Source organism: Capricornis sumatraensis, chromosome 16 (assembly GCF_032405125.1).
Source record: "Capricornis sumatraensis isolate serow.1 chromosome 16, serow.2, whole genome shotgun sequence".
In the NCBI taxonomy this organism is placed as follows: domain Eukaryota; kingdom Metazoa; phylum Chordata; class Mammalia; order Artiodactyla; family Bovidae; genus Capricornis; species Capricornis sumatraensis.
The window spans coordinates 83,043,483-83,067,698 of NC_091084.1; the positions used below are offsets into that span (position 1 = coordinate 83,043,483).

The window sequence follows — 24,216 nt, forward strand, 5'->3', positions numbered from 1 at the left end:
TGGATGTGAGTCTGAGTGAACTCCGGGAGTTGGTGATGGACAGGGAGGCCTGGCATGCTGCAATTCATGGGGTTGCAAGGAGTTGGACACGACTGAACGACTGAACTGAACTGATGCCAGGTAAAGAGGCTGAAAAGTAAAACTATGGTGGGAAATGCGAGTCCCTTAGAACCAGTCCTGTAATGCATAGTTGATCATCATTTTTCGGCTTCAGGAGGTTGAATCAGTTGTAATGAGACATATTCAGCTTTATTTCCTAGAGATATTTACCTTTTATACTCAAAATTAATTGCTAGCCAAAATGATGGGAAACACTGACAAACAAATTTTGGGCTTTAAAATACTATTAAAATCTGACATAATACAGGTGTTGTATATTTAAAAATGAAAGATAAAATTCTTACAAGTGTATTTTAATAATTATCTGCCAAGTGATGGCAAAATGGCCCCGTATCTATTCACTGCTACTAGCTTGTTTAAGCAAATACTTAGGAAGTAGACTTATTAAGTCTTCAATGTTTCATTTCATAATTTTTCAAACATTTTCAACTAAATCTTCAAAGGCAGGTGATTTCGTCAGTTTCAGTCCATTGATGCACCCAGTCATTCTCAAATGCTGCAGACAGTGTGCTATTAACAAGAGCTGTAGGTTTCCCACGCCTCTGGACGCTGGGAGGCGCAAGGTCAGGGTGCCGGCAGGCTTGGTGTCTGGAGAGAGCTCTCCTCTGGGTTTGCAGATGCCAGCTTCTTGAGTCTTCCGACGGCAGAGAGATAGAGGGTTCTGGCCTCTTCTTGTTTATAAGGACACTAATCGCTTCATTTAAAACTGATGGCCTTCCAAAGCTTCCACCTCCTAATACCGTGTAAATTGGGGGAGCACAAACATTCAATCTGTAGAACACAGCCTGGCGCAAAAAAGGTGCTCAAAAACAGTGAGTTGCATGAAAAGCAAGGCCCATTATTTCTCCACCTGGAAATTTCCTGGAAGGGTTACTGTGTCCCGACACCTCTTCAGGAAGACTTTCTGTGAAGTTCCATGGCCTGACAGAGCTGCTGAGAGTGGTGTGAAGTGAGACTCCACCTTCCGTGGTTTCCCCGCCACTGTTCTGTCTGGCCTCGAGTGGACAAAGATACAGGTGCTCAGCCTTGTCGCCATCGGGGGCAATCTCACCCTTTGCTCATTTTGCACCAGGGAATGCTCAGTCCCAGAGGCTGTGTAGATCCAGGCCATTACCAAATAACAATTTGTTCACATCTCACTCGGAAGGAAAGTTTTCACAAAAGAACTGAGTTCAGCTGTCCAAGTCAAGATATACACGCTACTGTATTTAAGACAGATAGCCAACAAGGACCTGCACAGAGAGCTCTACTGAATACTCTGTAGTGACCTGAGTGAGAAAAGAGTCAGAGAGAACAGGTGTGTGCGTGGATATCACTGAGGCACTTTGCTGTTCACCTGACACTAACAAACACTGTTAATCAACCACACGTCAACATAAAATAAAAATTAAAAAAGAAATACAGTGCCTAATAAAGATATACATTTAAGAAAGAGGATCGGGAAAGCAAGTTCCCAGCAGTGAGAGCACAGCGGACTAGTTAGAGTTTGGCCCCTGACATCTGATCACCTGAACTCAAATTTAGACTCCACAAACTACCGCACACCTGGTAATAAGTTACATATCTGATATAACTTAGGCTAACAGTCAGGAGAAAAAAAAAATCTCCCAATGTGAGGCTGGGGTAAAGATTCTTTAGCTTTCCTTCTGCTGTCACGATGTGAGATTCTAAGAAGCAGCAGAGGAAAACCCATGAGGAGCGTCAATATCCGGGCTTCCCAGGTGGTGCGACTGGTAAAGAGCCCGTCTGCCAACGCAGGAGACGTAAGAGACTCAAGTTCAGTCCCTGGGTGGGGAAGATCCCCTGGATAAGGCCTGACACCCCACTCCAGTCTTCTTGCCTGGAGAATCCCGCGGACAGAGGAGCCCGCTGGGCTAGAGTCCATGGGGTTGCAGAGTGTCGGACAAGACTGAAACGACTTAGCACACACCCAGAGACAGTAACCAAAGTCAGACTGCAAAGAGGTCAGTGAACTATGCCCCGAGGAATCACTCCTGGACAGTAGGCTCTGCATTCCCTATTTCTAGAGAGAAAACAAATCTCAGTCACCTACGTTCAAGGTCAGTAGAAGTCTGAGATGCACGTCAGCTTTACTAGGTTCACTGCCAGTTAGAGGGAGGGGGTGAGTGGGAAACTGGTAAATCCCTAGGCAGTCAGCTCAGTTGCTCAGTCGTGTCCAGCCCTAGGCTGCACGCTTAGAGCAAACTTAACACCAGGAGGTGCTTGCCAGCGCAGAGCACCAGGAAACGTTGAAAGGACTGAGTATGTCCCAGGCAATGCAGAAGAGAATCAGAGAGTAAGTGTGAAAAAAAAAAAAAATTCCCCATAGAGACCAGAGATCAATCTAGGGATAAAATACACTTTTCTACAAAGGGGGTGGGACAAGATACTGGACACGGAACACAGACTTTTCTCAGTGTTACTCTATGTTGGATTCGATGCTGGGCACTTTACATGTGACTTTACAGGACTTCCCTGGCAGTCTAACGCTTAGGAGTCTACCTACCAAAGCAGCGGGCCTGGATTCGATTCCTGGTCGGGGAAGATTCCACCTGCCATGGAGCAGCTAAGCCTGTGAGTCACAACTGCCGCTCCAGAGCCCACAGACCGAGACTAGAGATGCCGCAACAAGAGAGCCCCGTGAGCTGCCTCCAGAAACAGCCTGCGCCCACAGCAAAGGCTCAGCACAGCCAGAGATGACAGACAGACGAAGGGGTGAACGTGGCTTCATGGATGGCAATCATACAAGCCCTGGAGGCTTTGTACTTTCATTTAATATATGAGGAAACTGACGAGATAGTCAACTGACCTTCCTATAAACTCCTACTTAGACCCGAAGGAGGATGAGAGTATCCCAGATGACTGAGATTCTTCTTTGGCAAATCACTCAAAGCAGATCACAGGCCTGGAGAGAGGCCTGGGCCGTGAGGGTTTTCTTAGATGAGGAAGAAATGGGTCATGGGGACGAAGGTGATGCTGACAAGACGGCAGACCGTCACCAAGGCCGAGACTAGTCCTACCTCACCAGCTTGACCTGGGATCTGGGCTGAGTTCCCTCCGCAGTATCACCTCCTTTGGAGTGACTTAAAAAATGGACTAAAGTGATTAAAAAATTGGACTAAAATTTTCCCCAAGCATTTTACAAGTTTCCTACAGCCCTCCTGGCTGAGACCTCTTCCTCTCTCAGGGACAGCCTTGTCAGCCCTGGGGAAGTTGAAAAGCATCAAGCATGTCCCCCTTTCAGCTGTGCTCACCGGCTGCGTGTCCCAGAGTCATCCTAACCTCTCCCTTCCTGTTCTCCAAGCAGCCTTAAAAGGAGGTGAAAGCGGCAACAACGTCCCCAGCAATGCACGTGTGGCAGTCTCTCAGTCGTGTCCGACTCTGAGACCCCATGGACTGCAGCCCCCCAGGCTCCTCTGTCCATGGGAATCTCCAGGTAAGAAGACTGGAGCAGCTTGCCATGCCCTCCTCCAGGGGATCTTCCCAACCTGGGGATCAAACCCAGGTGCCCACATTGCGAGTGGATTCTTTACCCACTGAGCAACCAGGGACGCCGCTGGCAATGCATACCTCCTGGAAAATGAGCTTGCTTTCAGCCCTGATGGCTTTGTCTTTGACTCCAGTCTACTGACCTGCTTCCTGAGATGTGCCTGCACTTCTCTGAGCCTGAACTTAGGAAGATATGAAGCCAGGAAATGAAGAAACATCCAAAGGAAGCAAGAAGTGGGCAGTGAGAGATGCCGTAGGTCACTTTCACTTTGCCAGCAGCCAGGACAATGGGGAAATGTATCAGTTCTCCCAAGTTCAAAATTAATATCGTTATTATCACAAGTTATGGAATGCCTACATTCTGTAAACTCTGTCTGTCCTCTCCCTCTAATTTTCCCAACAGCCATAGAGTGGAACTAGCGTCCCACTCCAGTCCTCTCGCCTGGAAAATCCCATGGATGGAGGAGCCTGGTGGGCTGCAGTCCATGGGGTCACGAAGAGTCAGACACAACTGAGCAACTTCACTTTCACTTCTCAGTTTCATGCATTGGAGAAGGAAATGGCAACCCACTCCAGTGTTCTTGCCTGGAGAATCCCAGGGACAGGAGCCTGGTGGGCTGCCGTCTATGGGGTCGCACAGAGTCGGACACGACTGAAGCGACTTAGTAGCAGCAGTAGCAGCACCCACATTATTATTGTCTACCTTCCCAGGTGGCTCAGTGGTAAAGAATCTGCCTGCAATGCAGGGGACACAGGTTCAATTCCTGGGTCGGGAAGATCCCCTGGAGAAGGAAATGGCAACCCACTCCAGTATTATTGCCTGGGAAATCCCATGGACAGAGGAGCCTGGTGGGCTACAGTTCATGGGGTTGCAAAAGAGTTGGACATGATTTAATGGCTAAACAACAAGCTTCATTTCACTTCAGTTCAGTCACTCAGTCATGTCCTACTCTTTGCGACCCCATGGATTGCAGCACGCCAGCCCTCCCTGTCCATCACCAACTCCCAGAGTTTATTCAAACTCATGTCCATTGAGTCAGTGATGCCATCCAACCATCTCATCCTCTGTCGTCCCCTTCTCCTCCTGCCTTCAACCTTTCCCAGCATCAGGGTCTTTTCAACTGAGTCAGCTCTTCACAGCAGGTGGCCAAAGTTTAGCAGATAAGAAAACTCAGGCTTAAAGGAATCAGCTGAATGTACCCAAGGAAAAGGGAAATGGATTCTAACTGGGGTGTGCATCTCACGCATCTCCACAAGCTCTTTCTCTTATCTGTTACTTCTCCTTTGTGTTATTTCCCAGACCTTGAAACTCAGAAAGAGGAAGGAGAAGTATTTTTCACACATCAATTGTCTGTAAATAGAGCAAATCACTTCTTGTGTAATTGGAAGTACTGCCATTCTGAAGAAGGGATGGGAAGCGTCAGGAGTGGGAGGGCAGAGGAGCAAGCTCGCTGCGGCAGGAGCAGCGGTGGGAGGTTCTGGCTGAGCTCCCCCGGCAGAGCTGCCGCGCCAGCCACAGCACACAGGCCTGGGCTGCAGGAGCAGGTAGGCACCATGGTTTGGGCTTCCCAGGTGGCTTGGATGGTAAAGAATCCACCTGCAATGCAGGAGGCCTGGGTTCCTGGTCGGGAAGCTCCTCTGGAGAAGGGAATGGCAACCCACTCCGTATTCTTGCCTGGGGAGTTCAATGGAGAGATGAGCCTGGAAGGCTGCAGTCCATGGGGTTGCAATGAATTGGACACAACTGAGCAACTAACACTTTCACTTTTTCTTTTGACTTGGATCATGAATTTGCAGGGCGAGGACCATCCTTTAAGTGGGCAGCCAGGAATAGGATTCTCGTTCTGTCTCTGACCCCATGCTTGGCTTGCTAAGACTTCCCAGGCTTCTGTTTATTTACTTTCCAAATCAGAGAATGGAGTGAAATGATCCTTAGGTTTCCTTCAAGATGTTGAGGGGATGGTTTTCTATAGTTCTCTGCATTTCCTGGTGTGTCAGTCTTATACAGAACGCGCTCTCAATAAACACTGTGCAGTTAGATTGAACCCTCAGCACCGAGCCCCACTGCTCTGTTCTAATTCTGTAAGAGAGAAAATTGCTCGTTGCAGAGCAGGTGGCCTCCAAGTGGTGACTTGTCTTCAAAGTTGGGGTTTTAGAAGTGTTTTGCAAAGTTGGGAGCTACCACATCTTTATCTCCCCTTGATGAATGTGGAAGGAAAAAGGAGCTCTCTCAGACAGTGGAGCTTGGAGATGATGGCATCCAGTCTGGAGCCTTCTTGCAAAGTCATAAGGAATCTTGGTGATACAGAATTCTTCCTAAAAACCAGCCATATGTGTCAAAATTCAGGTAGTGTAGCCTTAAACTCCTTGAAAACACTTCTAAATGTTACACTCAGAAGGTAATTGAATAGACGTGGCACCACAGAGGGGCAAAGATATTCACTGTGGCATTGCTCATAATGGTAATTGTTCATAATGGGCTTCCCAGGCGGCTCAGCTGATAAAGAATTGGCCTGCAATGCAGGAGACCTGGGTTCCATCCCTGCTTTAGGAAGATCGCCTGGAGCAGGGCATGGCAACCCACTCCAGTATTCTGGCCTGGAGAATTCCATGGGCAGAGGAGCCTGGCAGGCTGCAGTCCATGGGGTCATAGAGTCAGACACGACTGAGCAACTAAGCACAGCACAGTGTTGGAGTTTCAGCTTCAGCATCAGTCCTTCCAATGAACATTCAGGACTAATCGCCTTTAGGATGGACTGTTTGGATCTCCTTGCAGTCCAAGGGACTCTCAAGAGTCTTCTCCAACACCACAGTTCAAAAGCAGCAATTCTTTGGCGCTCAGCCTTGTTTGTAGTCCAACTCTCACATCCATACATGACCACTGGAAAACCATAGCTTTGACTGTATGGACGTTTGTTGGCAAAGTAATGTCTCTGCTTTTAATACGCTGCCTAGGTTTGCCATCGCTTTTTTACCAAGGAGCAAGCGTCTTTTAATTTCATGGCTGCAGTCACCATCTGCAGTGATTTTGGAGCCCAAGAAAATAAAGTCTGTCGCTGTTTCCACTGTTTCCCCATCTATTTGCCATGCAGTGATGGGACTGGACCAGAACTGTGTCTGAGTGTCTCCTGCGCAGGTCCGGGTCAGCAGTGGCCTGCCACGGGGCAGGGGCTCTGGGTGCATCAGACCTGGGTGTGGCATAAACCATCTTGGAGGAGGTCACCATTAACCCCAACATAGAGCCGACAGAACTTAGACAGGACTTGGAAACAGACTCTTGGAGGGCACAAACGGAACCCTGTGCACCAGGACCCAGGAGAAAGGAGCAGCGACCCCATGGGAGACTGGCCCAGGCTTGCCTGTGAGTGTCCAGGAGTCTCCAGCAGCCTACACCCGAAACGAATGCAACATTATAAATCAACGGTGCACCTAAATTAAACTGAAAGGTTTAAGTGGTAACAGATAATAGACAGAGATGGTACATGAGAGCACAGTGAGGCAGAGGCACCAACGGATTCCAGCCCTCGTCTCAGGCCTAGAGCCAAGCATAGACTATAGCCCTTGGCTACGAGAACTGACAAATATAGGAAGGAATCCAGAACCACTAAGACTTTTAAAAAAAAATCTTTAAGTTGAAGGTCAAATTTTTTTTTATTTCTTTCGAATTTTATTTTTTAATTTTTATTGTGGTAAGAGCATAGAACATGAGCTCTTTGTAAGAGAATTTTAAATGTATGATACAGTATTGTTATCTATAGGCAAGATGTTGTCCAGCAGATCTCCAGAGCTTATCTTGCATAACTGAAACTTTATACATATTTTACATCGACTCCTCATTTCCTGGAAACCACCATTCCATTCTAGTCCTGGCTTTTATGAGTCTGACTATTTTAGATACCATATATAAGTTGAATCGTGCAGTTTTTGTCCTCTGTGACCGGCTTACTACACTTAGCCTTCCCTAAGAACAGTCTTAAAAAAGAAGGAAATTCTGCACTCTGTGTCAATATGAATGAACCTTGAGAGAATGGTTCCTAATGGCGCCAGCAGGTAATCATGGGACTTTATTCAAAGTGTGACCTGAAAGAAAGAGAATGTTGTTCGGAGAACAGATCTGGGAGCACCCCAGAGGCAGCAGTCCTGCTGAGCTGGTGGACAGCAGACAGCTCTCTCCTTGAGTCCACACTGAAGCTGCCAGGGTTAGGCTGAAAGAAAGGGAAAGATAAGGATGAATGTGGTGCTGAGAGGAAAATCACAGGTCAGACGGCCTCGGTGCAGACACTCTCCAGCTACGCGAATACAAGCTCGCACTAGTTATGTTGGCTATACGATGGCAGGCTGAATACCTCGCATGACACTCTCATTTAATGAAAACCGCTTGAACTTACTATCCCTAAGTTTCTAAATGTATGAAGTGGATTTAAGAACATCTAAGTTGTTATAAGGATTACAGCTACTACGGCCCAGTGCCTAGAATTCAGCGGGAGTTAACTAGAAGTGTTCATATTGACACCTATTAAACGAATAGAGACAAGGGGGTTGTTCTAGGTGCTGCTGCCGCTGTCCCGTCTGGCTCTTTTCGACCCTGTGGACTATATGTAGCTCACCAGGCTCCTCGGTTCGTGGGTTTCTTTCTGGCAAGAACAGCTGGACTGGGCGCCAGTTTCTCCTCCAGGGGATCATCCCCACCCAGCGATTGAATGCACAGATGCCTTACCACCAGCCCCACCTGGGAAGCCCCCGTTCTAGGTGAGATAAGTCGTTTGCTGAAAAGGAAGTGGAATAGGATTGATCACCATCTTGAAGGAAAGAAAATAAGACTATGACGGAAGACTGGGAAGGATAGATGGAGCACAAAGTTACGATACGGGGGAGGGGGACCCTGGTGGTTCCGACTCTGTGCTTCCACGGCAGAGGGCCTGGATCTGCCCCCTGGTTGCTGCGAGGTCTGGCCATACCATACCGGGCGATGTGGCTGGGAATGTTCCATGGTGAAGCCGGGGTTCAGAGGGGTAAGGAAGAGGGGTGAGAGCAGGGGTGGCTGGAAGGAGAGTGAAGTGGGTGCAAAGCGAGCTTCTTGTGGACTGTTTGCCTCCGCACCGTGCGACTCCTCAAAATGCTTCCAGCTTTCACCCCGTGACACGCTTCCTGTCCACAGTGAAAGCACCGCGGCAGGCTTGCTACCGGCCAACACTTCCTCTGCTCCCCGTACTCAGTTTGGTCCCTAAAGGACAGGTCACCTCTTGGACAATGGGGAAAAATCTTAAGCTCCCGCAAAGTCTGGTTTCCTATCTTTAAGTCAAACCTTGGGTCCCAACTGGGTTCACTTCTTTTTCCAGCATCACCAGCACCAATGCCATCACCGCTCAAGCTCATGACTGACCGAGCCTTTGATGCCTTCACTCCAAAGGGCGTCGTTATTTCCAAAAGACAGAAGCCTGGACAGGTCTACCAGAAAGAAGATGACCTGCCAAAAGGTCTGCCAAAAGAAGCCACAGTTCTTGGAGTAAGTCCGTCTCTTTACAGGGGGAACCCTGGGAAAAATATTATGACTGTATCCAGACCACAATCTACAATGGACCTGGGAGAATCTTTCTTTTTATCCCCCTGACTCCAGGCTTATTGGGGCATGAAATGGAGCTTTATAGGAAGCCTGCATCTTCCTCAGGCTCTTTTGTAAACTAACGGAAACCATTAGATCTTTTCCACCAGAAATCTATACGATAAATCCTCTTATAATTTATCGTTAGTATAGTAGAGACTTAGGATTTAACCATTTGATTTTACTCAGTATGTTTCAACTTGATTTTATTTTGAGCATATTTCTTAAACATTTTGAAATGAGACAATCTGGAGTAACCTCACTGCTCATTTTCTCCCGTTCACGGGAGGAACTATGAGACGCCCAGGTGTCCTAGGTCACCACCCTTCATATTCAGGACTGAATTCCCACATGCTCCTTAATATCGCCTTTAGAGACCTAACTCCCACTCATCCCCAGATTTGGAAATCTGCCGAAAATCAGAATTCAGGGTTAGTTAACAGCATTATAGAAGGGAACGACAGAGGATGAGATGGCTGGATGGCATCACCAACTCGATGGACATGAGTCTGAGTGAACTCTGGGAGCTGGTGATGGACAGGGAGGCCTGGTGTGCTGCAGTTCATGGGGTCGCAAAGAGTTGGACACGACCAAGCGGCTGAACTGAACTGACAGCATTATGGTGCTTCCCAGGCGGCCCTGTCAGTGCAGGAGATGCAAGACACGCGGGTTGATCCCTGGGTGGGGAGGATTCTCTGGAGAAGGAAATGGCAACCCACTCCAGTACTCTTGCCTAGAAAATTCCATGGACAGAGGAGCCTGGCGGGCTGCAGTCCGCAGGGTTGCAAAACAGTCGGACTCGCCGAGTGACTGCGCGCACGCAGCTCGCACACAGCACAACAGCGTTGTATTCTTTATCCCTCAGTTTTTTTCTCAGAGCCTCTTCTGAGGGCTTGTGCAAACAGAAATCTTGTTCCCAAGGGCACAGTTTCCACTGACACACTCACTGCTAGGCCTGGAAATGAAGGCAACTTCTTCCTAGCTTCTCGTGGAGACTACTAGATCAGTCTTTTCCTCTCATTTCTATAAACTTCTACTCTAGAATCTCATGTCATCCTGGTGGGTTATTCACTCCAACTTTTAACAAAAGACAATGCAATTGTCCTTTTCATTTATTAATTGAAAAATCCTAATTTCAGTCTCTCACCCAAAAAAGATATTTTTGAAATGTTAGCTGTGTTTTCAACACTGGAAGAGAACAATTATTTCAAGCAATTGTAGGCAGTCATGAACTTCCAAAGGTATTTGTTGAAGGTAATTCTAATATTAGGAATAATTAAGAGTTGATAGAATAAAATTTTAAGAAGTTTGAGTTTAGTTTAAACAAACCTAGGAAAAATCAGTGTCTTAGAAAATAACAGTAAATGATACACTGAAAAGTTTGAAACATGATCGTCTTTAGGACAACTGTCTGATGAATACATTTCTTGAAAATAACACCACTTAATGTTTAGTATTCTACTATCATTTACCAATAGTCACTTGCTTAATTTACTGCTTTCAAATAGCTGGTTCTAAGCTGGCTTGCCTTTCCCCTTCTTGTTTTGCCCGTGCAGCCCACAGGTAGCCTAGAATCACAAACACATTCCACCATTTGCTTCAGCAATCAATAGGAGCCATCAAGAAGAGATATGTTTTTCATTCATACATTCACCTGTCTTTTATTGAGCACCTCCAATGCGCCAGCTACTATTTTACACACTTGAGTTAATCAGCAAACTCTACACTTAAGAGTTGTTTTTTTTAAGCCCCATCCCCATATTCCTTGAAGGAATTGGAGAGACAAAGACAAACTTCAGTGAGTTCCCCCTTCTTTCACTCTCCCAGCTAATTCACTCTTTCCCTCTAAGATTTTGACTGGTCAGTCGCCATCATTCCATACAGTAGAGTTTCTACCATAAGCCATTGCTATTTCAATGTTCGTGTTTGTGATCTTTCCCAGTGCTGTGCCCTCTTAGTTCCCTGACCTCTTCTCCCCAAGGATCTTGTCTCGCCTCCTTAGACAAACACTCCCTGGGTCACACCCTGTACCTCATCAACACTGAGAGCAGGAAACCAGTTGAGAAGGTAACAGGCAGGAAACCTCTGGGCCCCAAACGGAGGAAGTAGGCTGCAAGTATCAGCCGACTGTTTCTCTCTCTCTTAAGCAGCAGGAGAAAACAAGCTACAAATGCAAGATTTTTTCCCTTCTCCGTGCGAATTTACAAGGAGGTTTCTTTTAAAATTCTGTGTTGCAATGACGACACCTGGTCCCACCTGAACTTCGGTTTTCTCAACCCTTGAGCTACCCAGTGTGGTTTTCCTTATGGAAATGTCTTTCTTAAGCTATGTTAATGAACTATCTATTTACCTTAGACTCTGTCTTTCTTCAAGTTGATTCTTCCTAAGACTCAGAACGGATTAGGGCTCAACAAACCAGTATGTTTTACTCACGGAAATGCTCTCTTCAGTTCAGTTCAGTTCAGTCGCTCAGTCGTGTCCAACTCTTTGCGACCCCATGAATCGCAGCACGCCAGGCCTCCCTGTTCATCACCATCTCCCGGAGTTCACTCAGACTCATGTCCATCGAGTCCGTGATCCATCCAGCCATCTCATCCTCGGTCGTCCCCTTCTCCTCCTGCCCCCAATCCCTCCCAGGATCAGAGTGTTTTCCAATGAGTCAACTCTTCGCATGAGGTGGCCAAAGTACTGGAGATTCAGCTTTAGCATCATTCCTTCCAAAGAAATCCCAGGGTTGATCTCCTTCAGAATGGACTGATTGGATCTTCTTGCAGTCCAAGGGACTCTCAAGAGTCTTCTCCAACACCCCAGTTCAAAAGCATCAATTCTTCGGCACTCAGCCTTCTTCACAGTCCAACTCTCACATCGATACATGACTATTGGAAAAACCATAGCCTTGACTAGATGGACCTTAGTCGGCAAAGTAATGTCTCTGCTTTTGAATATGCTATCTAGGTTGCTCATAACTTTTCTTCCCAGGAGTAAGTGTCTTTTAATTTCATGGCTGCAGTCACCATCTGCAGTGATTTTGGAGCCCCCCAAAATAAAGTCTGACACTGTTTCCACTGTTTCCCCGTCTATTTCCCATGAAGTGATGGGACCGGATGCCATGATCTTCATTTTCTGAATGTTGAGCTTTAAGCCAACTTTTTCGCTCTCCTCTTTCACTTGTGTTAATGAGACTATGTATTTGCTTGGAAACCTGCCTTTCTTCAAGACTCATGTCAACTGTCTTATGTCCTGGGATGACTCACCTGGTGCCAATGTTATCTCAGAATGCACGTTGTGGGTGAGCAGCCTGGTGCCAGTCTCTGAGTTTTGAGACATGTCCTTTCTCTAATTAGTAACCTGCTAATAGGTATATAGCTTCTTGCTAAAACCTAGTGGGGGCACTATTTCTGTCCCCTTCTGATGTCTATGTCAGAAGCTTTCTCTATCACTTTTATACTTTAATAAATCTTTATCACACAAAAGCTCTGAGCAATCAACCTCATCTCTGGGCCCTGATCAAATTCCCCTCTTCTGGAGGCCAAGAATCCCAGTGTCTTTCATGGCTCAGCAACAACCTTTCACAATCATTATCTATTTTTCAAGAATCTCATACTACAGCCACAAATTCTAATCTCTCAAGGTCATTCCCTCCGACTTCCATTGATTCTTTGTTTAACCTTGCTGAAACTTACTGATAATAACCCTTCTTCACAGAGCCTTCCTCTCCCAGCCATGACCCCCCTAGTTCTCTCTCTTGTGATGCCCTCAACAACCTCATCCTCATATCCTTATAGCACACTCTCCAGGAAAAAACCTATGACATTGTTTTAACTCTAACGCTGCCCCATTTGCCTAATCTGTACTTGAATTCATGCCTGAAAACATACACACACTCGTGTGTGTGAGTGTGTGAAATGCCTGTGAGCGTGTGAAACGCCTGTGAGTGTGTGAAATGCCTGTGAGTGTGTGAAATGCCTGTGAGTGTGTGAAATGCCTGTGAGTGTGTGAAAACACACACACACTCACATGCGCACATACACATCACTTCTTAGTTATGACTCTGAGCCCACACGGACTGTCAAAGCTGCCTGAAATGCGCATGACCTTTATTTCATCTGTTCCCTTTCCTATGACCCCAGAAAACCACTTCATAGATTCTTTCCCTCCCCCGCCCCCAAAACCTCCAGAGTCTTCCTTTTCCATTGATCACCTCGCTTCCTAAAAGGCTGAGAAAACTGAGCCTCTCTGGTGAGAAAGTCTGCAAGCTTCTGCACGTCTATCATTACCCGCATCTGTGCCCATATGTTCTTTACCTCCTCCCCATTGCTAAAGATAAAATAAATGCCCACCTTCTAGTTAAGATATTCCTCTCTGGGGGCAGCAGATCCCAACCCTTATCACTTGCTCCAGTAATTCTCTGAAAATTTTCTTATCAATTCCATGCGGGCAGAATCTTGTTGCAATTTCTCCCCATCTTGAAAACAAACAAACAAAAAGCAAAAACAAATACTTTTACCTTCACACACCCTCCAGCTAATGCCCCCTTCTCCCCTTGCGTTCCCAGGAGCACTTCCTAGTGGTGGGAAGCCAGTGTCTCTAATCTCTCTTGAGACATATCTGGTGGTGTCTGTCCCCTTTGCTCCATGCTGCTAACCCAATTCCCAGGTCTTTGGTGTTGATTTTCTCAAACTAATAGAAAGGTCTGGTGCAGCTGATCACTCTCTCCTACCTGAAATACTGTATTTATTCTTGGATGGGCTTCCCTGATAGCTCAGTTGGTAAAGAATTTGCCAGCAACGCAGGAGACCGCAGTTCAGTTCCTGGGTCAGAAGATCAGCTGGAGAAGGGATAGGCTACCCACTCCAGTCTTGTTGGGTTTCCTGTGTGGCTCAGCTGGTAAAGAATCCACCTGCAATATGGGAGACCTGGGCTCGATCCCTGGGTCGGGAAGATCCCTTGGAGAAGGGAAAGGCTACCCACTCCAATATTCTGGCCTGGAGAATTCCATGGACTAGTCCATGGGGTCACAAAGAGTCATACACGACTGAGCGAGTTTCACTTTGTATTCTTGGACATCTATCCTTCTGGGTTTCCTCCTTCCTTCTGGGTCTTGCTTTTTAAGTTTCTATTTTGCTGATCCTAAATTTGGGGTTCTCTACAGCTCAGCCCTTGACTCCGTTCTCTTTCCATACCTGTTACAATGGAGAACTCATCTGGTAATAGGGGTTTAAATGTTATCTTCACTTACAACTTGGGACAAAAGGGCTGTATCTGTCGCCAGGATCTCTTCTCCCAACTTAAGACTCACATATCCAAAAGTCGATGTGCGTCACCACTTGGATATCTGCTCGACACCTCTCCCTAGTCTGCCCCAGGCTGAAATCCTGACCTTCCACCCAAGCCCACTCCTTATACAGTACTGCCCAACTTAAACCAGTGTTGACTCCATCACTTCAGATGCTCAAGCCGAGACCCTTGGAGGCACCCTCCATCCCTTCTTCATAATCCACATCCACACCATCAGCAAGCCCGATAGGTTTAACCTCCACAGCGCATCCAGAACCCAGTGACGGAACTCCTCACCGCCTCTGTTACCCACATCTTCCTCCAGGCTGGCATCATCTCCCATACGAATTATGGAAAAGCCTCTTTATTCACGCCCCTGCTCTATTTCCTTACGATCTACTCTCAACTCAGCAGACAGATGATCTTTTAAAAACGTGAATTAGACCATGTGCTATCCTTGCTCAGAAGTGTGCAGTGGGCTGACCTTTTCACTGAGAGCGACAGGCAAGGTTGGTAAAAGGAGCCGACGATGCCGTACGTAGTTTGTCTCACACCCTTAGTACTTCTGAGGGTGCATTTCCTAATGCTTTGCTCTTAACTCATTTTGATTTCTGAGGAATTCATCAGTAAGGGATGTAATACACGTCTGGTGACAGCGATTTTCACTTGCTTTATTCCCCTGATGTCTGGGACAGTCAATAAATATTAAAACAGTGAGTTTTAAAACAGTGTTTAATAAATATTAAACAGTGAGCAAAGTGAGTGAAGCTCCCTATCGGATGAATAGGGCTGCAAACCCAGTTCTTCCCTTTGGCCATTGGCATGGGTTTTTACAAGTTATTTTAACTCTCGTGCTCATTTTTCTTATCTATATGTGAGACGAGATGAAGAGCCAAAATGTAGAAAGTGTCGAACAAATACAGACTATTGTCACCACCATTGGTGTCATTAAAAAGTATTAATAATTATTAAAATCCGAAGACAAATACGATGAATTATGGCACTAAAGGCTTTCTGCTCTACTTTACTTCAATTGAAATTGAGCCCTTTATTAACATTCCCATGATAAATTTGCTCTCTATAGCCATCTAACTGGACCACTGTCTAGAAAATTCTTCCCTATCTATTTGCCCTAGACCAAACCAAACCAAACAAAAACCTGTAAACTACCTTTTGCAAAACAAAGTTAAAAATGCATATAGCACTCTCTGATTTGCTTGGTTAATAATTCTATCAGAAATAGAAGAGTTTAGTTATATATGACTCTCTCTAACACCGGCACCTTGTAACACCCCCACGCTCCTTTAATGACAGATGGTGACGTATGCTCTGCGCTCTTTAGAATTCACAGTGTGCATGCAGGGATGGCTCTCATCTGTTCACAGTGCTCTCTGGAATTTTTTACACTTTTCCCTCTTATTTCTTTCAGACCATCCAGATCCTGTGTTTCCTGGTGATTTCAAGTTTGGGGGTCATTTTGGTTTATGCTCCCAATTCTCCCCAGCTCAGCCCAGCAATTTCCACCATTCTGATGTCTGGGTACCCATTTTTAGGAGCTCTGTGTGTGAGTAGTGGGGTCTCCAAGAAGGGATATGCTTTATAAATGCCAACTGGGTGCTAAGTCATGGAAAGACTCAGTCCCAAGAAGCAGGAGAAGACTGAGTTCTGCCACCTTTCCTGTGTTGCTGTCGCACATCGCGTGCCTCTAGTTCAGGGGAAGTGGCAGAGGGTCTTGGCCCATGCTGTGTGAGCCTTCCAGGGAGTGGCTGGTTGGGGCAGGAGGCCAAATGGTGACACAGTGGGCATGCGTTTCTTACCTGGCCTCATGACCTACTTCCAGAAAGTGGAAGGCTTTTCACACCCTTCTTTGGCCCTGTGGTGAGGCGCTTGGAATCCCTCCAGTTTAAGAGTAATCCACCTGTCAGCAGAAAGTGAAAAGCTCGTTTTTTCTTAAATAAAATGAGCACGGCTGGTGGATGCCACAGATCTGCAGAGGATTAAACTAACAACGGTAAGATTCATGGGAACCAGGGACACTCTTGCTACATTGTCAGAGGCAATCTGGAGCATCTGGTAGAAAGTTTCTTTGAGGCCTTCCATGTAGTGGCTCATGGAAAAGGGCCCAGCAGACCCTTTTCCTTGGAGGTTAGCCAGGACCTCCCCACACTTCCCACAAAAGGCCACTTCTCCATGCAGCATTCTGACAGAGGAGAAAAAGGCGCATTCTGGGCAGACAGACTTTTACCACGGCGCCTCCTCTGTGGGGATAGTCCTCGTGTGGACAAACCGTGCGTCGATGCAGGGGAGCCCTGCTTCTGCCCCCAGAGCACTGCTTGTCCTTGACTCTTCTATCTAACCTACAGTCTGGGCGCCTACATTCTCTAATGAAAGCTAGAATTGACTCATGCTTGACTGTCTTTGTCTGTGACCACCCAATCCCAAGTTTAAACCACAAGCTTAACCCATGTTTCAGCTTCTCAGAACATTATCCCTCCACCAACTGGATCCTTAATACCACTGGGATCAAATGCGGACTTAGGGGGCTTTAAAAGACTCTTCACATCTGGCCTTCCCATTTTCCTCAACTCCCAGCCTAACTCAGGCTGTTGGCAGCAGCGGCTCGATCCCGAGTGTTTCTGCACTCTGTGCCGGCGGGGCCTGTCTCCTGCGCACATTAGGTGGCTGCTCCTGTCCTTCTGAGCCCTCAGGTCACGGTCCTCCTCAGTCTCTTATCTTTCCACCTCGTCATCAGCAACACTTGCCTCCCTCCTTGTGTAGCTCCTTCCCAGGCCTCCTCAGCTCCTGGTGATTTCACTTACATAAATTCAGCTCCTCTGGGCACCCTGCCGATTCTTCATCCTGGGGGCGAAAATCAGGCGTCTCTATCCGTATGGATCCCAACGAATTGACATAATGGATTGATTGAGCTGGGGCTTCCCAGGTGGCTCAGTGGTAAAGAATCTTCCTGCCAATGCAGAAGACACAAGAGACGAAGGCTTGATTCCTGGTCAGGAAGATCCCCCCGGAGCGGGAATTGGCAACTCACTCCAGTATTCTTGCTTAGGAAGTTCCATGGGCAGATGAGCCTGGAGAGTTATAGTCCATGGGGTCACAAGGAGTTGGACACAACTGAACAACTCACACACACATTGATTGCCTGAGAGTAACATGGTGGTCACATTTCTGTAAGTCAACTGAACTGATCATTTCTCTCTTTTTTGAGCAGTTTGCCATTACTGGAACCCTCTCAATTATCTCTGGAAAAAAGTCAAGTGAGACTTTTGTAAGTATGAGAACCATCGATTCTTAGCTGACTGGAATAAAAGAAATTCAGGGTTAACTCTTCGAAGGGAATTTGGGCTCTTTCCTCCTAGACTAGTGCTCTTTGCCCTAAAGAGACCTCTAGCATCATATTCTAAGCTTGTAGGAGGTTTACCTCATTTGGTTAAATGGTAGAAAATTTTGAATATACCACGGGCTCTTTACGACTTGCTATCTTGGCCCTGAAGGGGACAGACAACCATCTTGCTAGAGCCTAGAGACCCTTTCTGGGACAGGGAGGCCCTTTTCTACAGGCAGAGGCGTGTGGGCCTAGGCCCTGCGGCCATCTCCTCCAACCCCTTAGAAACAGCCGTCAGACTGCAGCCACTTTGCTGACAAGGTCAGGAGGGGGCGAGGGGAGGCAAGCGCTGAGGCCTTTGATCCTCTCCATAGCAAGCTCCTCTTCCCACAGCCACACACCCACAAAGATGGCCTAGGGAGAAGCCACATCCTGACTCAGGAAGATTCACAGTCTGGTTAGCTATGGGTGAGGGCACATCAGACCGTGAATGGGGCCAGAATAAGCTCCTGATGCTTGAGGCTGAACGTCTTAACCCCACAACCAGTGGACAGAAAAATGAAGAGTTCACAGCCTTGGACAGGGCCAGAGCTCTGTCGCTGACACTTCTGTGCGCTTCAAAGAGTTCCTTCCTTCTCCAGCCCCCAGTTTTCTCGTCTATAGCATGCAGAAGAGAAACATGTAGCTCTCAGAGCTGGTTTCCCAAGTGCCCTGAATTCACTGAGAAGGCAAGCCGCAACCGGGATGAGCTGACGCGATGTGGCTCACGGGCGGGACCCAAGACGGTGCGTGGGCTCCACTGCCTACACTCCGCAACTCTGGGCCAAGACTGCCTGTTCAGGCTGCTCTTCTTCCAGGGACTCAGCACACAAAGGCCTGCAGCTACGGGGACAAGAGATAAGAGGACAGGGCAACCGTCCTCCCAACAGCCGGTATCCCACTGTGATGTTAAAACAGAAGAGAGTGTGCGCTGGGAGCCTGACACCAAGCCTGGCTCATCTTTGCGGAGGAATCGTACCCTGTGGAAGCCCGTTTCCCCAAGATGGAGAATACGCCCCAGGAAAGGGTGTGATGGCTGTGGTTCTCATTGGTCTGATCCACCTCCAGATGGGTATTCCAACTTCTGCAGCTGGTTTCTGCCTTTTCTCTGAAGCTGCTTCTTGATGGGAAGAGAGTCATAGAATGGTCCTCCCAGGAGGACCAAAGGCCATATTCCAGAAGCCCTTAGAGCAAAAGAATGATGCTAACGCCACTGAGGAAGTCAGGGAACCCCTGTCAGTTGCCTGAGCAGCTCCTCCTCCGTCTTGGCGGCCCTGCAGAGTCAAGGAGCCGGACCTCTTCCCCTAAGAAAGAGCTGTTCATGCATTTTCTCATTCAACAAACTTTTACTGATTATATGAGGTGACAAACCAGGTAGTGAGAAGGGCCTACAGAGTAAATAAAACACAGCCTGTGTCCCCAAGGAGCACACAGGTTGGAGGAAAATAGACGCAGGGAAGTCCCATTGCAGCGCAGTAGATGGAGGGTGAACAGCGTCACGTGCTGCGTCCGTGATGAGGTCCCAGTGAAGAATTTCTCTTCCAGGCCATAAACAGCCTCACCTTCAGTGCAGTGAGCTCTGTGGCTGCTGGAGCCGGCTTCATTCTCCTCACTGGCAGCCTGGTAACCCTGAGGACCGTCTCCCAGCAGTGTGACTCCGGAAGGGATTACCTATCCTCACTGCCTTATTCGACCTACTATTACTCGATGTATGACGTCAAGGACTGTCTCCTGACCAGTGTCAGTCTAACAGTAAGTAGACTGCACTTCCTGTTATGTGAAATCTCAGTGTCCCTGCTTTGCAGACTTTTCTGCCTTTTCAGCAGTCTCCAGCCCGGTTGGTCTGAATGTCTGGAAGCAAACAGGAAAGACAATAATTATGGTTGAAAGAGGTTGGTCACCAGGCTGCATAATACGGGTGAAGCACTGTGTGAAGTCAAAACAGGGAATCAAGAAGGGCTGTGTGTGGTGACCCGTTTGAACATCCTTCTTAAATGATAAATACCCCATTCTCAATAGCTTTAGCCCTCAAAGTGCCCCCTTTGTTGAACAGGCATTCCCACTGCCCCCAACACGGACAGAAACATTTCCTTTCGATTTGAATTTGATTTGATTTGGGATTAATGCATCATATGGAAAGTTGGTATGGAACTTGAACCTTAAGCCCAAGCACATAATTACTAGGCTGGCCCAGCAGGGTTGCAGACAATGAGAGACAGTCTACCCAGGGATGTGACTCTTAGCAGGAATGCCAGCATCCCTGGGCACCATCTTCTTGCCACGCTTCCCCCAAACCCGATGGTTGTCACCTGTTGACTATGGCCGTCTTTGCCTAGTCAGCCCTCTATAAGCTCCGAGTTTGGAAGCCATAAGCTCTGGCCTTTTAGGAGAAGAGTTACTCCCTGTGTGACCCCTCCTTGTCTGAGCTGGGAGACAAAGGCAGCCTCTCTCATTCCCTTGGATCTGTCTCTTGAATCGCAGAGAGTCTGTGCGCGTTTCTGAACTCACAGCCTTCTGTGAGGTTGCCTGTGGGACCCAGAGGTTGCCAAAAGCATCTGCTTTGATCCAGGAGCTCGAGGAAGTGGAAGGGTACAGACTCATCTGGCTGGGACTCAGCTTGAGGAAGCCCAGCTGACAGTACAACCCTGGCGCACGGGAGAGGCCAGGCGAAGCAAGAACGGGAGAGGCTTTCTCCCCCCGTGGGTAATCAGAGCTTAATTCAGCGAAAACGCATCTCAAACTGCCTCCCCCGCTCAGGTAGCTAGGGCCAAAGAGAGCTTCCTGCAACATCAGAGAAGCCACGACTCGGCAGACCGGGCGGACTTCGAAGTCCACTCTCTTTAGATTACCTGCGGAAAGTAACAGAAGTACAGGTCAAAACACATACTGAGAGACGGAAGAAGGGAAGAAGGGAGGGAGGCAAGAAGGTCATCTCACATCCTAGAAGCTAAGAAGGGTAGTGAAGCCAGAGCCGAGACCAGAAGACCAGGCGGCCTGGACAGGAACATAGGTGTTGGAGGCTGGGCTCGTGGAATTTTAATTCCCATGATAGGATTTGAGGTTCTTCAGGCACGCTGGATGCAGGAAGCTCACACCGAGTGCCCTGCAAAATGTTAGGAGCTGAGACTAAATATTTAGCCTATTTAAGAAATAAGAGGAAAAAAAAGAAATAAGACAAGGAAAACACTCTGTCCTGCATCTCAAGAAGCTTCCAGAAACTCTTCCACAAAGGTTTATAGGATGAAATCATCTCACCAAGCCTTGTGCAGATAGGGTACCCAAATCCAAAATTACATATAAAACAGAGGAAATTTGAATAAAATGACTAACTTAAAATTGTCCCTGGTTCTGTGAAACTCCTAAGGTACTATCAGAATCAAAGCCAACTCCCATCAAGAGTCACTGTTGCTCCGTCACTAACGCATGTCCAGCTCTTTGCAGCCCCATGGTCTGCAGCATGCCAAGCTCCTCTGTTCTCCACTGTCTCCTGGAGTTTGCTCAGATTCATGTCTGCTGAGTCAGTGATGCTATCTAACCATCTCATCCTCTGTGTCCCCTTTGAAGCTGTCAATCTTTCCCAGCTTCAAAGTCTTTTCCAGTGAGTCAGTTCTTTGTATCAGGTGGCCAAACTATTGGAGCTTTAGCTTCAACAACAGTCCTTTCAATGAATGTTCAGGCTTGATTTCCTTTAGGATGGACTGTTTGCAATTTAAAGGACTCTCAAGAGTCTTCTTCAACGGAGATGTCTGTAAGTCCAAGTTATGAGTCTCCTACATACCAAAGAACCCTTCACCATCACCACCCACACACTGAAGTTATCTAAGAATGAAAATATTTTGAAAAACATAAGGGAAAAAATGAAGGATTGTGGGAAATGGGACAAACATGAAATTTAGTTACCTGAGAGTTAGAGATGACATCATAATTTGAAAAAATGCTGCAATGAAACTACATTTTAAATGAGTAAAGATATTAAAAAAGGAATTAAAACCAAAATGAAAGAATATGGCAATGAACAACAACAACAAAAAAGTGGATTTGAAAAAGAGCCAAATAGTATGATTAGAAATGAAAATTAAAATATTTGAAATTAAGAACGTAGCATCAGTTAAATAGGAGATACAACCTATAGGTCAGATCAAACCACATTGAACACAATGCACTAAGATAAAAATTCAGAAAATATCAGTGAGAAGTTAAAAGACACGGAGGACACAGTGAAGGGAGAAGGCTCAACATGCCTCATATGAGCTCCAGTGGGATGGCCTGGGGACAGGGAGGGTGCCAGAGAGATAAGCGAGCATTTTCAGAATGCAAGAAAGATGTGAGGTTTCAGACTGAACGACTGCACTGAGATTGTTGCAGGATTAATAAAAACAAGCCCACACCTAGAAACGGCGTGGCAATCAAAAGCACTCAAGAAAAAGAGAAACTAATAGGGCAACTATAGGTAAATAAGCGGCCTCCCTGGTGGCTCAGCTGGTAAAGAATCTGCCTGCAACACGGGAGACCTGGGTTCGATCCCTGGGTTGGGAAGATCCCCTGGAGGAGGGAACGACGCCCCACTCCAGTGTTCTGGCCTGGAGAATCCCATGCACAGTTTGGGATCACCAGGAGTCGAACATGAGTGAGCGACTTTCGCACACACACAGGTGAATGAAGGATGACTCTCATCTCTGAATGTGGAATACCAAGGTCTTGAGGGAAACCCTTGCTATTCATTTCTCTGCTTTGGTTCCGAGACCCCAAAGAAAAGCAGGAAAGAGGATGGCGTGGTCCTCACCGCCCCGTCTTCTCTCCACTGTTCGAGTCTTCACTCGCGGTCTTGTCTCCTGAACAAGAGTCGGGGCACCAACCATTCCTGTGTCGATTTACAGGGTGTCCTGGTGGTGATGCTCACCTTCACGGTGCTGGAGCTCTTAGCAGCTGCGTACGCGTCTGTCTTTTGGTGGAAAAGGTCTACTGCAACAGCCCTGCGTTCATCCAGTCGAATAGGAAGAACTGGGGCACTGGAGTCGACATACGCGCATTCCGACGGGTGAGCTGACTAATCAGAACCTGCTGCATAACACAGGGACTCCACTCGTCTGGGGTGGCGGAGAGGGAGCGTGCACGGATGGCTGCCTCGCTCTGCTGTGCTGCCGAGCAGCAGAGACTAACATAATGCGGCAAAGCAACTAAACTCCAATAAAAAATAGGAAGAAGAGAGAATGGGTGGTCTTGAGCCAGTGTGAGCCGGCTGAGGCGTGTGGTTTTGCAGGCCCTGCTTCTGCAGTGTTTTCATGCTCACACTGCTTACATTTTAAACACCAGAGATTCCAAGAACGTTTCAATTAAAAAACACTTCTAAAATACTATGGCTCTATTTCTGTCAATTAAATATGCCTCTGTTCTCTGTCTCATTTAACAACTTTATTCTTAAATATCTAAACTCAAAGATCAAATTTAACCAGAAGGCGCTCTCCCATCTGAGTTCTAGACCAAACAAGAAATTAGACACATGGAAATATAATTAACTTTGTTACTGTACTGGCGTGAACAACATGAACTACCCAATAAAGAGGTTCCTAATGTTGTCCCCTGGTCTAGGCCTTAGGCCTTATCCTAGAGGGGAATGTGCAGCAGAAATTCACAGCATGCTTTCCAAACGACGTGTACAACGATGGCTACAGAAGTGACGCGCATAACAGCCCCAAAGGAAGCTGTCCAAATGCCGAAGAGCAGGAGAGAAATGAAAACTGTGGCGTCGTCAGACGACGGGTGGGCTTCCCGGGGGCTCAGACGGTAACGATCTGCTTGCAACGCAGGAGTCCCAGGTTCAGGGCCTGGGTCAGGAAGATCCCCTGGAGAAGGGAATGGCAGCCCACTCCAGCATTCTGGCCTGGAGAATCCCATGGACAGAGGAGCCTGGCGGGCTGCAGTCCCGGGGGTCACAAAAGATACAGCTGGGCGACTAACACACACGAACAATGGGGTGTGATCAACACACACAAGTGAACACACAATTGTATGCCGCACAGACGACTCCCACGATGGTGAGCCCACGGGTACAGGTTAAGCAGAAGCACGACTAATTGAGAGTGTTAGGAGAGTGGTTGCCTTGCAGGTAATAACTGGAAGGGGACCTAGAAGGCCTATGGGTTCCTGGAGATACTGTTTTTCTTGATCTGAGTGCGCTAGAGTGAACTAGAATGTTTCCGTGTGTGTGTGTGTGTGTGTGTGTGTGTGCGTGTGTGTGTGCGTGTGTGTGTGTGTGTGTCTGTGAATGTTTTACATTGGGGCTGGAGAAACTCTGAGATTTTTTTTACCCAATAAGCCAAGCAAAACAATAAAATTGTATGTTATCCCA

At 47.2% G+C, this 24,216-nt stretch overlaps 1 protein-coding gene across 2 annotated transcripts; it reads left to right on the top strand.

The window, feature by feature from the left end:
• LOC138092623 (membrane-spanning 4-domains subfamily A member 7-like) lies at positions 1 to 23,164 on the top strand. Of its 2 annotated transcripts, none has more exons than XM_068988680.1 (6): positions 1 to 120; positions 8,949 to 9,115; positions 15,918 to 16,052; positions 17,715 to 17,771; positions 19,413 to 19,619; positions 22,745 to 23,164. In XM_068988680.1, the coding sequence occupies exons 1-6, from the start codon at positions 114 to 116 to the stop codon at positions 22,907 to 22,909; spliced, it is 738 nt and encodes a 245-aa protein (XP_068844781.1). In that variant the 5' UTR covers positions 1 to 113; the 3' UTR covers positions 22,910 to 23,164. The 2 variants fall into 2 exon arrangements, with proteins under 2 accessions (XP_068844781.1, XP_068844782.1); XM_068988681.1 differs by lacking the exon at positions 1 to 120 and adding an exon at positions 5,039 to 5,154.
• Positions 23,165 to 24,216: the final 1,052 nt, after the last annotated feature.

Bases quoted from the DNA above. Each gene is read 5' to 3' on its own strand.
- LOC138092623 (XM_068988680.1), top strand. The intron at 9,116-15,917 runs GTAAGTCCGTCT...TATTTCTTTCAG, and splicing joins AAGAAGCCACAGTTCTTGGA to ACCATCCAGATCCTGTGTTT. The intron at 19,620-22,744 runs GTAAGTAGACTG...GTCGATTTACAG, and splicing joins TGACCAGTGTCAGTCTAACA to GGTGTCCTGGTGGTGATGCT.